The sequence below is a fragment of the Eleginops maclovinus genome, chromosome 2 (assembly GCF_036324505.1).
Source record: "Eleginops maclovinus isolate JMC-PN-2008 ecotype Puerto Natales chromosome 2, JC_Emac_rtc_rv5, whole genome shotgun sequence".
Classification (NCBI taxonomy): Eukaryota; Metazoa; Chordata; class Actinopteri; order Perciformes; family Eleginopidae; genus Eleginops; species Eleginops maclovinus.
In genome coordinates, this window is record NC_086350.1 from 9844706 (window position 1) to 9858365 (window position 13660).

Consider the following 13660-nt stretch of genomic DNA (forward strand, 5'->3'; position numbering starts at 1 on the left):
ATTACACTCCTCAAGGTTCCGCTTCTTATTTATTAATTAATTATTCTTGTCAAAATGTGATAGTTGCACATACAAATTAAATTCAGTTAATAAGCAACTGAACCTCTTGATGGCACTATTGCCTTACACTGCAATGGCTTAAAGGAATAACCTTTTCTTTTTTTAAAAAATATATATATAATACAAAATATTGTAATACTGTACATAAGTACGGCCATGCACCTTCCCCCAGCCACTGAACTTCTTGCACTACTTACAAATGTTACTGTACATACTTTATATTTATTCCGTTTATACACTGTACCTACCTCAGCACCTCACTACCTACCTCATTCTGCAATTTTTACCTCTACCATCACTTTAATTCACCTGCACTTTACATACATTATGCCATTTGCACTACCTTGCTGCTGTTTACTTATACATACCTTAAACTCATCTCTGTTTACTTTTTACCATTCTACTGCACATACCTTATTCAAGCTGTTCATATCCTTTATTATTTATATATCACTACCTTCATATGTATATACATTCTCTGCACTTTTACTGCTTTACTTGCACTTCTGGTTGGATACTAAACTGCATTTCGTTGTCCTAGTACTTGTACTCTGTGCAATGACAATAAAGTTGAATCTAAACATCTAAACAAAATCTAAAATAAACATGCTGCAAGTCTGAAACAAGGTAGCACATTACTTGAGTACAGCTTTTCAATATTGGAATTTTATTTTAGTTTAATACTGCACTTTATCAATTAATGGCTCTGATTATCTTGTTATCCCGGTTATTTTTTTTTTATGCAAAACATATTATTATAGTTGAGAAAATATTAGATTTAAAGAAAACAGCAAAAAATATAAAAACTAAAGTAAAAGAGAAATATCTCCAAATTGTTTAGGTACCATTTGTAGGAATATCATTAGTTTAAAAGTGTATATCTATAATTAAATACTTCCATATTAAATACCAAATAATTTGACTTCGAAAAAAGATAATAAAATAGTTTTGTTTCAATATGTAATTTATTAACATTATTTTTTTTTCTTCTTTACATACAAAATCCAATATTTGGTTCAATCTGAAGATTTGGAAAATAGAAACATTTCTAGATGTTGGATGGAAAATTCTGTACATGGGAATGGTTTCTACATGAATCAGCTGAATGGTGTTGTCATATCAGTAGTAAAGGTGACATTTGTCCACACTTGTGCATCCTTTTATAGAGCGTTCTTAAGACGTTTAAAATGAACAACAATAAAAAATGTAAAGCTGCATAATTAAAGTTATTTAAACTTAGTCCTTTTAACAAAATAATTCAACAATCATGCAGTAAGATTTAACTGGACACTGTAAAAAAAAAAAGAAGCTTGTAATGATGTATCAAAACCATATTCCTTCTTTTGACTTGTCTCTCGTAATTAAATCGACACAATGGACTCAGTCTACTTAGTCAAATGATGTCTGTAAATGTTCATTAAAAAAAATGCTGTCCCCAATATGACCATATTTCAAAATAAAGGTCATAAAATACACAAAACAGGTCAAGGCACTGTGGCCCTGAGGCAGCACTGTGTATTAAGGAAAGACTTGTTGATATGACAGTTATTCATTCACTCATGATAACCAAGCGCAGAAAGAGCGAACAAACTAGATATTAAGAGTTACTGCAATATGAACACCCTGAGACATGGATGATGCTAAGGAACATAAATGTTGACAGTTTTATCAGTTCATGGACATGTAATCTGCAAAATATTTCTTCCTCCAAGGTTCTGGTCCAAGTGGTCAAAATTAAGGGAGAGCAAAGTCACTTTTTGTATCCGTTCTGTCAGATGTCTTAAGGTTTTTTTCCTTTCCCTTGGCTGATATGTTGTAGCCACTCCTTCAACATCTGAAAGCTTGGTCGAGCAGCAGGGTCCAGGTTCCAGCACTGTTTCATGATGTTATACACCACTTCAGGACAGCCATCTGGACAGTCCATTTTGTATCCCTTCTCGACTCTAGGCACTACGTCTTTCAATGGCTACAGAATGGAATAAGTAGTTGTTAGAAAGACAGTGTTGACAGAAAACAGCTTACTTTAAGAAAACTAGTGTTTGTATTAGCCTGTATTCTGTATCACGCAAAGGATGATTTAAAGCAAACTGTGTAACTCATCAATAAAAAACTGTCAAGAAACTAAAATTCACTGCATATATAGTTGTAGTTTTTATATTTACATTCAAGAGCAAAGCAGTTTATTGTCTCTTTTTGATCTAATTACTTAATTAACCTTCGATACACACATTATAAGTGTTTTTATATTATGTTGAAAAGTTGCAGTACCACATCAAAATTGTACACTTTAGTATGATAGACTGCACATTCTCAAGTATTACAGCAAAAGGAAATAGTCTAGATAGTAAATGCATTTCTGATAATCTCCCAGTTAAAATCAGAGCCTTTATTTTTCCTTAATATTTTCTGTTGCCGTTTCCCAAAACAATTAAGATACTTACAATTCTCGGGTAAGGTACTCGGCCAAAAGAGTAAATCTCCCAAAGCAGAATTCCGTAGCTCCAAACATCGGATTTGGTGGAGAATTTCTATTGATTATGAGAACAAAACACATGTAGAGTTTACTTCACTCTCGGGGAGCTACACGTGGCAAAACACGCTACTTTACATGGCAACAGTTCATGAAAACCACAGCACACCTTTTCTCTGAGAGCCTCCGGGGATGTCCACTTCACAGGCAGCTTGGCAGTGTCCTGAGTGGAGGAGGCCTCTTTGGTCAGACCAAAGTCACTGACTTTGGCTATGTTGTCATCGGACACAAGAACATTGCGGGCTGCTAAATCTCGGTGCACAAAGTTATTGTTTTCCAGGTAGGCCATGGCTTCACAGACGTCTCTGTGAAAGCACAGGAAAACAAAATTCAAAACCTTAGAACTTTTCTCTTCACACCTTCAATGTGAATTTTTGTGATCAAAAATCAATAAAGAAATCATCAGTCTTTACATGTACACAGTAGAATGCTCTTGCAGGTCAACATGGTATAGTTTAAATCTAGTGAGCCTCGCCTGCAATGTATTTCCCCTAAATTCATATTCAACATTATGTAGCTAGTTTCATGTAATCCTGTCCCTCAAAACCAAGCTTCACTGACTTTAATACAGTTTAATTGTAGGCATAGTTTTAGTCATACGCACAGAACAAAATTAAGGAGCGCATCTCCATCAAGTACTGTCCGGCCTCTGGAACGCAGGTAGTCAACCAGACAGCCCTGAAAACAAACAAACAAACAAAGAGAAATGTTACATATTTTGAATGTCACTCTGGGTGTTGACACATTATCAGAATGTCTGCCACTTACTTTGGCCATGTACTCAGTAACTATAAACAGACTCCCGTTCTCCTCGACAATCACTCCAAGCAGTCCGACTAGGTTATCATGCCGTAGTTGCCTGAGAAATGAGAAGAGCACACAGACATGTTATATGATTTACATGTTACTTGTACATTAATGTTTCTTACACCACAGCGACAAAATATATAATCGTTCTTACGTCATGACAGAAGCCTCTGCAATAAAAGCCTGTGCTGTAGCATCATTTTTAATGCACTTCACAGCTACTTTATTCCCTCTGTAGTCTCCCACCATGACATCTGAGGTGAATACAAACAATACAAAATAAATGGTTAGCTCATATTTTATATATCAGATCTTTGCCATATGTAAGCAATACCAAAGATGTATAGGTCACTTGTAATATTTAGTGTGAACTTGAAGCTACTTGCCTCCAAACTCTCCTTTTCCAATAACCTGCTGCAGCTTGAGGTCTTTTCTGCTCATCGACCAGCCACCTGTTGGCCATTTAAAGAAGAAACAACATGAAGCTGCAACGTGACAGGCCCATACATGCTTCTCATAAATAATGTGGATGCATAAATTGTAATTGACCAATAAACTGGGACATACCCCTGGAGAACTCGTCCTGAGCGGCCACCGTGCCCTCCTCCAGCTTTGGCTTTATTAGTCTGGTGCACAGGCCATCAGGATCTTTGGTGTAGTGCTACATACAGAGCAAAAACAAACAAATAATAAAGATAAATTGGAGAAATTAACATTACAGAACTTTATGGGGTCTCAAAAAATGGCTTATTGCGCATAGTGTTACTAAAGTAAAGACATTGTTTCTAGAAAACAGAACAACCTTTGGTACGTCATTGGCTGAATTATTCATCAGGGCAGAATCCATTTTATTTTTTAAGTAACGAATATGTTGCTGGATAATTCTCTCTCTAAAAATAAATGTATTTTAAAAGGATCTCAATTTATTAAATGATGGTAATTTTCCATAGATTTGTTGGTATTATGTTGACTATTTGTTCTCAATGAAAGACACTGTACTTGTGCCTTAACGTGCATACATTTCAGAAAATGAACACCATTATTCTAGTTTTTATCAAGTAAAACTCAGCAAACAGTGCTTCAGAATGACCAATAGAGGGCTGTATAACGAAATTAGTGAAATATATAAAGGACAATGATAAAAGGTTTCCCCTTAAATAGGTCTACTAAACTACTCATTAGACTCTTTCATATTCTGCTGAATATTTAGCAGGCTTTGGTTCAAAATAGGCATGTTGAACAGGAACAGGAGTCATTTTGAGAGTAAAAGGCCCTGTGTCTTTTTGAGGTTAGATCTATGCACCTCAGCATGTTCACTCTTCCTCTTTGACACTTCCTGTTCATTATTTGTTCCAGGAACTGTATGTGGTATATGAGGTAGCACAGAGACGCAGGGGCACTTAACAGGAAAACACAACAAACACACAATACAGTAGACAGAGCTCTATACAGCACCAGGGCAAGAACTAGGAACATCTCATTTTATAAACAAAAAACAAAACAGAGATCTAATATCTTACCTCAACCAGCTGCATGAGGTTTTCAAAGTACCCCTCATCATCGATAGTGAGCTTGCCCTTGTTGTAAACGATGCGGTAGTGCTCCACCTTGCTTTCGCAGCTCACACACAGGGTGTAGTCACCGGGAAAGTTGGTGCTCTCTCGCACCAAGAACAGGCCAGTTTCATGAGGGTGAAGCAGCTGCTCAGCCTGCTCCCGAGTTATCTTCCCATGAAACCATCTGGGAGTCAACGAAACAGAGAAGCAACAAATGAATATTGGCCACTAAATGTCACCAAAACTAATCAAAAACTAATACTAAACACCAAAACTAATCGAACAATCTATAAAAGTAGGATAATTTATGCATTTTAGAAACTAAATCACTATTTGAATTGTTTCAGCACCTCCCTACTGTTTGTGTCAGTCATTTAAAAACATAATACAGGAGCAGGCACACAAAACGTCCAATACAACAGTCCTTCAATGCTCTTTATTAACTTTAGAATGTTAAAACTGTTTTGGAACAATGTTGGTTCAAAATCTAAAGTCACTGAGGCAGCCACACTCATGGGGCTGTTGAATTACAGTATACTGCAAGAACCTGATACTGAGAAGTGCTTCTAATAATTGGTACTACCTATTATTATCAGAGAGGAAACTCATTACTAGAAAAAACGTGTCATAATAATGCAACCATGTTGGGCGTGCGTTGCTGGTTATGTTCCGTCAGTCTTTGAGACGTCTTTATTCTTTTACTGGTTTGCTTTGCACTTTATAATGATTTATTTCTGTAAATGGGTGCTTAATGGAAATAAAACAACTACTGTTCTGGAGATGAAAGGTATAGATTACACTTATTTGCATTCGGCAGCGGCACGGTATGTACAGTAAAGCCATTTGCATGTTCCTCAATGAGAAAGTTAAATTCAACTATCACACAGAAAACCTTGTCTGTTAGGAAAAGTACTCTCATCACAGAAACAGAAGCTGCTTCCCTCTGGGGTATGAGAACAGGGATTTTCCTTTGAGTTAGGGATTTCATATTTCACAAACATGATGCTACCTTAATAATAATAATAATAATAATAATAATACATAGGATTTACATAGCGCTTTTCCTAATGCTCAAAGACGCTTTCCATAAAATCAAAACAGAATCAAGGGAAAATATAGAAAAACAACAAAAGTCCAAAATGTAGAGTAAAATGGGGGGGGGGTGGATTACAGATTGAAAGAGTGAATAAATTAGTTTTGAGAGATTTTTTTTAATGATTCCAGAGTGTTGGCTTTTCGGATGTGACTGGGAAGGGAGTTCCAGAAGGTGGGGGAGGCTGCAGCGAAGGCCCTGTCACCCCAGGTCTGGAGTTTTGTCGTGATGGGCTGCAGTAGATTAGCGTCAGCAGACCTGAGGCAACGGGTAAGGGTGTGTTTTTGGATGAGGTCACTCAGGTAGAGTTGTTGATGGCTTTGTAGATCAGAAGTAATATTTTGAAGTCAATCCGGTGTTTGATGGGGAGCCAGTGGAGGTCACTCCACTCAAATGGTCTAGATCCTCTTTTACCATTCATCTCTGGTTACATTTACAATAATGCAGTAAAAGCTGCATGTTCTATGATAGCATAAACTGGAGTTATTTAATACTACAACTCCAAAAAGGTGTTGTTGTACAAGCAGAATGGATGCTCAGACACACGGTTCTGTAGGACATTAAAAGTCTTTAAAGTGAGGTTTACGTAGATTCAATTAAGAGTGGCAGTTCTCCTTCTTAATGGCGGCATTTTGTCATGTTATGTTTCACAGTAGGCCTACAGTTTTTTTGGGGTGTGTTTATGGCAACAGTTGTTGTTGTGTAGTTTGGTTTGTCCTTATGAATTCATTGAAGACATTATTTTGTTGCAAACATGTGAATGAATAATAGCTCTAAAAATACCCTATTATTCATTCACATGCTTGCATCCACAGGAAAACAAATCATGTGCATAAACAGAGAGATTTTTGAGATAACTTCAGTCTGAGATAAAGGAGAAGAAACAGGAAGCTACACAGGGCTGAGCTGGAAACAGATGCAAGTGCACTGCAATTAAAAAACAGCCCGACCCATCTGTGGTCTCCATTGACATAACTACAACGCCACTGCCACAAAAAATAGCCCATCTGCCTACAGCAACCACACAGCCACAGAGTGAGGGCTAAGTCGAGCTATTTTAGCCATCGCTGCAGAAGCAACCCAGAGCTAGAGTGGTGGCAACTTTTTAAATATAGAACTAAATCTAATCATGTTTGCTATGAGAGTGACAGATAATATTGGAAATCAGAACTAAATCAACTATGATAATCTGTGTACTCACGGCATCAGACTCAGCTTCCCTCCAGATTTCACACCTTCTCTTTTCTGAACATAGTTTGCAGGAATTGTTCCCTCTCGACCGGCAGCATTTTTAGCTTTGTACCAGTTTGGATCCTGAAAAACAAAATGTCAGAAATTAATAATTAAAACAGTGGTTGAGAGTAAATATTTCATGTTGGCTATATATTTATAAAACTATAAGTTATAGGCAATTTAACTTTACCTTGGTGACGATAATAATAGTCAACAAGTCTCCTTTGTTGAAGGGCAGGTCCTGCTCTGATGTGCCTTTGAAATTGTACCTGGCCACACACTCTGTGCCCTGCGGCCATGGAGTCTACGGGAAATGGGCACATCACTAATTAGAAAACAAATGTCTCACAAATTTCTCATCAGACATGTTTTGCTGAGTATTGAGTTTTGACTTGCACATACTCGAGAGGCTTGGCTTACCTGCACCTCCGTCATGGTGAGTCGGTTCAATCCTCTCACAGGGGATGATGTTTTCTAGCTGCTAACATTAGAGCTGGTCACACACACACATGCAGTACCTAAAAAAAGAAACAGAATTTAGTCAGGATGCATCCCTGCCTTACTACATCTACACACACATTATCAACAAAACATTGCATGTGTGGTTTTGTGCTGTGTAAGTGCATGTTAATAGCGTAAGAAATTCACTTTCTTCTCACATCCACAGACTGGACCCCATGGACAAATTCAAAACCACTCTTCAAAACCATCATTTGAACCTATCTTACTTACTTCAATTACCTGTCTTATTTTACACCCATCTTGAATCTGAGTTATGCTCAGTTGCCCATTGTATATCGTATTATGATGATTTCATTGACGTTTTAGTTCTGGTGCTTTTGTTGCGTATAGTGTGTTTTGTGTCCAAACAGGCAGAGGTGGGAAAAAACTAAAAACATTTACTCAGAACTATACAATTTTGTGATACTTGTACTTTACTCGAGTATTTCCATGTTATGCTACTTTGTTCTTCTACTCCAATTCAAATCAGGTAAATCATGTAATTTTATTCACTACATCTATGTTATATCTTTAGTTACTTTGCATATTTGGATTAATAATGTGAAATAATTCAAACACTTAAATAAGACTTAAGTTCCACCTGGAGTAAATTCAGAAGCTACCCTTAAATCTATGCACCTTTACCAGCTGTGATGCATCAATGATTATAATTGGAGTATTTTTACTGTTGGTACTTTAAGCACATTATGATGCTAATACTTTTGTACTTTTACTTGAGTAACAAGTTCAATGCAGGACTTTTACTAGTCACAGAGTATTCCTACCCTCTGGTACTTCTACTTTTACTCAAGTACAAAATCTGAGTACTTTTTCCACCTCTGCGAACAGGTGTGATGTATGTGACTTTGAGTGACATGATAACACTGTATTATTGTATTGTTAAGTATTATTTTGACATTAGTAAACAAGTCAGCTATTATCAGAATGCACTACAGTAGCGTCAGATCACACTTTATTTTAACATTGTTAAAAATAACTCAGTGATTCAGAAAGCAGAACTTACAAGTCTTCTTTTTTTTTTAAATCACACTTTCACAACTGGGGCAGAATGTTTCCATGATGCAGAATAACAGTTTGTACATCAAGACAAGGCTTCAGTGAATTTAGAAATATGCTCTAAAGAAGATTTCAGAAAATAATCTAGCCTATTAAGAAAAGGCATTAAACTTAATCTATTCTGTAGTATGCACTCCTTATGGTACGGAGTTCATTTTGACCAAAAATGGACACTCACTGGTTCTCCAGCTGAGCACCAATGACTGGCCGTTGTATGAGTTAAGATAGCTCTCTTCAGAGCAGGAATGCAAACTTGTGGTGAGATCTAACCAGGCCAGAGGGACTCATCCAGCCCAGCGTTACTTTTACGTCAATAAAGCAGCCACTGCAATTCTAACCTTAGACCTGAGTCACCCAGGGGAAGTGTTTCCATGATACATGCACAACACATCAGAGCTGGTATAACCAAATGATGACCTATGGATTAAGTCATGTTTAACATCCCCCCTTTCAATCCTTGCCGAAAACACCACTTCCTCTCTTCCTGTATTATTTCCCATGGAATAGTGTGTGTGTCTGGGGGGGGGGGGTTTAATGGTCAGAGCTCAGAGAAAATGCTGGCTGATAGATCTGTCACTTTACACGAGTGACATTCTCTATTACTATGCAATGAACTTCCTGTGCGAGAACCCAGATTTAGTAAACACCAGTACTTTGGTGGGGTACTCTTTAAGCTCTTCCTTTTAAAAGCATGTTTTTTCCATTGAAAACACAACCTGGCATTTCTTCAATCCCCCACATTTAAATAAAGGACCAGCCGCTTCACAGACACTAAATGTGAGACTTAAAACGCTCATGTGTCCCGGAGAGGACTGTCATCACCCAGTATGATGAGGATGACGCGGAAGTTGTCTCCCGTGGAGACCTGCAGCTGTCTATCTGGACATATTTCCCACACCAAGCAACCCAGCAAGGACACCCCCACTTTGTATCTGCTAGTCCCAAACCCATATTTTCCAAATTACACTTTGACATTTCACTCTGTGGGGAAGGATTTACCAGGAAACACAAAAACTACATATAAGTCTGAATCTATGCTAGCAGCTCTTTGAGCGTTATACTCATTGTAAAGAATCCAAATTAATCCCTCCAGCTGACCGTTTTTACAGGTTTAAAAAGTCTAGGAGAATAATTAACACATTTTGGCGGCATAGTCTTACTTTTGTAAGTTTATTAATTAAATGTGTGTTTTTTAATAGTGCTGTCTGTTTTTAGTTAAAGGGAAAGATTGGAACATTTCTTCAGAAAAGTAAAAGAAAAAAAGGAAGGGGATCATGAAAGATCAAAAAGTATAAATCTTTGGACCAAAATTCCTTGTAATCTATCCAGCAGTTCTCAATATATTTACATTCAGGGAAACAGTATGATAGGATTCATCCTGAAAGGACCAGGAACGTCCATTACATTTTAAATGTATCCATCAAAACGTTGGTGAGATATTACAGACTTGACCAAAGGGGTTGACTGACCAAAAATGCTATCCCTAGAGCAATGTTGCTAGTGTGGATAGGAGTTGGACCAAAACAAAACTGACACAGAATGTGTTTGTTGCAACAGAATTTGTTTGGGCAAAGTCCTCGTTGAAGGAGCAAAGTGATCTCACTGAGTGACAAATAAATGAGTGGGGCAAAGCATTTCTTTAATTCCTCTCTTTTGGGATAGTGCATGCATTGCAACAGCACGCCACCAGCGGCTGAATCAATGGGACAGAACTCGGTCTGTCATGGTGTCACATTGCCATTTCCAGAGAGCTCCACATGGAACCACAGCTTGCTCTCTTCAGCAACGGGACAACGCTGTCATTGTGAGTTTCTACTGACCCCTGAGCTTCTACTGACCCCTGTCTCATTGAGGAGTTTATCATCATAAATCAGTCAGTCCAGTAACTGGCTTTAGGTTCAGTAATGCTTCAGTTCTGCAGCACTAGCATTATCAGTTGCACATACTTTACACAGCAAGGTTAAGTCTCTGCTACTCTGGTGTTATGAAGTAAATTCTTTCGCAGGGGCAAAAAATAACCACACAAATACATTGATATGTTTCAATCAGTGAATTTCTATAGAAGACTGTCAGAAAATGGCTGTTACAGAAGAAACGACTCATGACATAAACTACTGAAAACAACAGGAAACCAGCAAACCCAGTGTTAGACTTTACATGAAATGAGTCAGAAAGACACACAGAGAGCACAGAAACACTCCATATTTAACAAGTACTTTAAATAAAAGGTGCCATACCTGTAGATACAGAGATAATGTAGATCAAATAGTCCCATTTTGCATATTCTTGACATCCATAACAATCCAATTGTTCAAACCAAACTGGTTGATCAACATTTGGCTCTTGTCTTTTGCAAGTCCATAGCAGTCTGAACTGTACAGATGAGTGTTAGCCTGACTGCACTAAGCAAGACAGGACAGGAATGTACAAATATCTTCTTTAGTCTTGTTTGAAACTGCCACTCCCTCGACTATCTGCAGACATGAAAATGCTGATCATGTACGGTGTAGCAAAAACTGCTGTGATACAGTGATGACTATGTGGACATGTTTGCTCATTTGTCCCTAAAAAACAACACCATGCACTGGTCTTTGAAATGCTTCTTCAAAGTGCATTTACTCCAATACTGTTAGTTGATTTTTTAGTATTTCTATTTTAGGGTACTCAAGCTCCACTACTTCTCAGATGGAAATATATTTCCTTTCATTTCACAGCATTTATCTGTCCGCTAGAGTTACTCATTACAATTCCAGCTAACAGTTATCATTGAAAAGAAACATATAATAAACAAATAAAACAAAATGCCTTGTTAACGATTAAATCAGAGGCTGGATGTGGATGGGATCCACTGGACACCTAACAATTATATAAAGTATTTAACATTTAAAACGATGTTAAATGTGTAGCAGAGGGTCCTGGGTAATCTGCCACCATTACAGCAGCAGGGTTGCAGGGCCAAGTACACCGAGAAGAAGACCATGGTACCGAAACAGAAAGAGCGCATGGCAACAGTTCACCCAGCTTAAGCTGACAGCCTGCAGATGTTTTTTAGAAGGCACAGAGGAGGAAATCACCTCTGCCTCCAAGACAGCAGCTGGACTGTGTAGCAGCATGGCTCACTGTATCAACTGTCTGCAGGAAGTAAGACAGGAAGTACAATTCCATTGGCAGGCCCAGCAGCACAAGCCTTCATTTCGTCACTTTAATGACTGTTAGTATTGCCTCTGAGTCTGATACAAGGCATATACATGTAAAATAGCCCCATGCTTATCATAATTCAATACAAGTCTTCACATTGAAAAACAAGGCGGTCGTCAGAGTGGCAGGGAAAACCCCCCTCAATTTGGCACCCAGCTGATACAACAAACTTTGCATTTTACTTCTATCCAAAGTTCAGACATGTATGACACTTTGGGTAATTGGTGATTTAAGAAAGTCAACACATCAAAAACACCATGTAAGGCAAGGCTTCAATGCCTGAGCAGCAGACGGACACTTCCTGGCTGAGCTGCTGTGCACATCATGCAGTGCAGTGCTGCTCTGCTGATGCAGCCGTGCATGCAATATTTCAGAGAGCAGGGTATGCTTTCCTGTGGTTTCATGAGCCGGTTTCACCAGCTTCTTGCTTCTTCACAAATTTGTCACCCTCAAAAAAACTGACAGCCAGCATCAGACTAGCTTTGGTCTTTTTCAGAAACTTGCAACAGGGGTATCACCCTAAAACAGACCCAATAGCGCCTCAGTTCCCCTCTCTCACAAATACTGGTTGTATTGAACTATTGGGAACTTTCGTGGATATTTATTGGTAAATTGTTTCCTTAGAATGAGAGATTAAATTACATTCGAGGCATTATTAATTATAACCCTATTCTTGTGCAGTTGTTTTACAATATAAGACACAGTTAAATAAGCAGTTGTTTTACAATATAAGACACAGTTAAATAATAAAAACGTTCAAAGATGGCAGGCAATGTGACAGTTTTGAGTCAGCAGGATACATTGTCCATTATCAATGCTATTATCTACCATGTTGTAACAGAGACATTTAGAGAGCTGCATGATGCAACTGCTGCACCCCACATCGGCAGGATATCACACATGTATTAATCCTGTTGAGCGGCACTTACTATACAAGGAAGTAAGATACACTTAAGGGTTATTATGTAGCCTACTTGCCACCTAGTACACAACACAACTTCCCTGTATCTGCAAGCAAAAGCTCCATTTCAAAGTAAAACTCCTACCTGTTTTCAGGCAAAAACCAAGATGTTTACGGGAATAACAGGTGACTTGTTTACTGTCCGAAGAACCCTTTCATCTGAACGACAGTACAAAAATTCCCATTCACCCCCACCCCCCACCCCCCAAAAAAATACCGACAGATGATATCGAGGCGACAAAACCCACCAAAGCCCCGATGAGGAAGTGAAATCTGCTCCAGGTGACACGAAACCTCCAGCGGTCCAAAAGTATCTTAAAAAAAACAACCGACACTTTAGTTGGTGCGTCTCCTGTCAACATCACTTGAAAAAGTGCCTTTATATGATGAAAAATTACTTTTCTACGAACTTCTCACTGCAGTCTCGACGGTACTTTTGTGGAAAAAGTCCAAATGAGTGAGGAGAAAACGCGATAACTCAACTTGTTAAATATTGCAGCCATTAAATGACTGCGTTTCAGATTAATTTGAGTGTACTTCAGCCTGTACTACTCCTTTTCCCCGTCACACACACATTCAAGTTTTTTGCCCCACCTTGTTTTTGCAGTGCACATGCGCGTTAATGAGAAAGTAGTCCAGCTAAC

General features: G+C 38.2%; 1 protein-coding gene across 5 annotated transcripts; it reads right to left on the minus strand.

The window, feature by feature from the left end:
* Positions 1 to 1006: 1006 nt before the first annotated feature.
* On the minus strand, positions 1007 to 13597 carry LOC134880441 (tyrosine-protein kinase CSK-like). Of its 5 annotated transcripts, none has more exons than XM_063907399.1 (14): positions 13415 to 13597; positions 13265 to 13330; positions 7700 to 7797; positions 7470 to 7583; positions 7248 to 7360; positions 4918 to 5137; positions 3965 to 4058; positions 3784 to 3849; positions 3552 to 3651; positions 3359 to 3449; positions 3195 to 3268; positions 2700 to 2895; positions 2502 to 2588; positions 1007 to 2026 (listed from the first exon to the last, which is right to left on the minus strand). In XM_063907399.1, exons 3-14 carry the CDS (start codon positions 7712 to 7714, stop codon positions 1841 to 1843), a joined length of 1356 nt encoding a protein of 451 aa, XP_063763469.1. In that variant the 5' UTR covers positions 7715 to 7797; positions 13265 to 13330; positions 13415 to 13597; the 3' UTR covers positions 1007 to 1840. The 5 variants fall into 5 exon arrangements, with proteins under 5 accessions (XP_063763469.1, XP_063763477.1, XP_063763454.1 ...); XM_063907407.1 differs by having other exon boundaries at positions 13427 to 13583; XM_063907384.1 differs by having other exon boundaries at positions 13265 to 13584.
* Positions 13598 to 13660: the final 63 nt, after the last annotated feature.

Coding starts and splice junctions, on each gene's coding strand:
- LOC134880441 (XM_063907399.1), bottom strand. Junction 3,450..3,551: donor GCAGAGGCTTCTGTCATGAC/GTAAGAACGATT, acceptor CTCATTTCTCAG/GCAACTACGGCATGATAACC. Junction 2,589..2,699: donor CGGAGGCTCTCAGAGAAAAG/GTGTGCTGTGGT, acceptor CATAATCAATAG/AAATTCTCCACCAAATCCGA.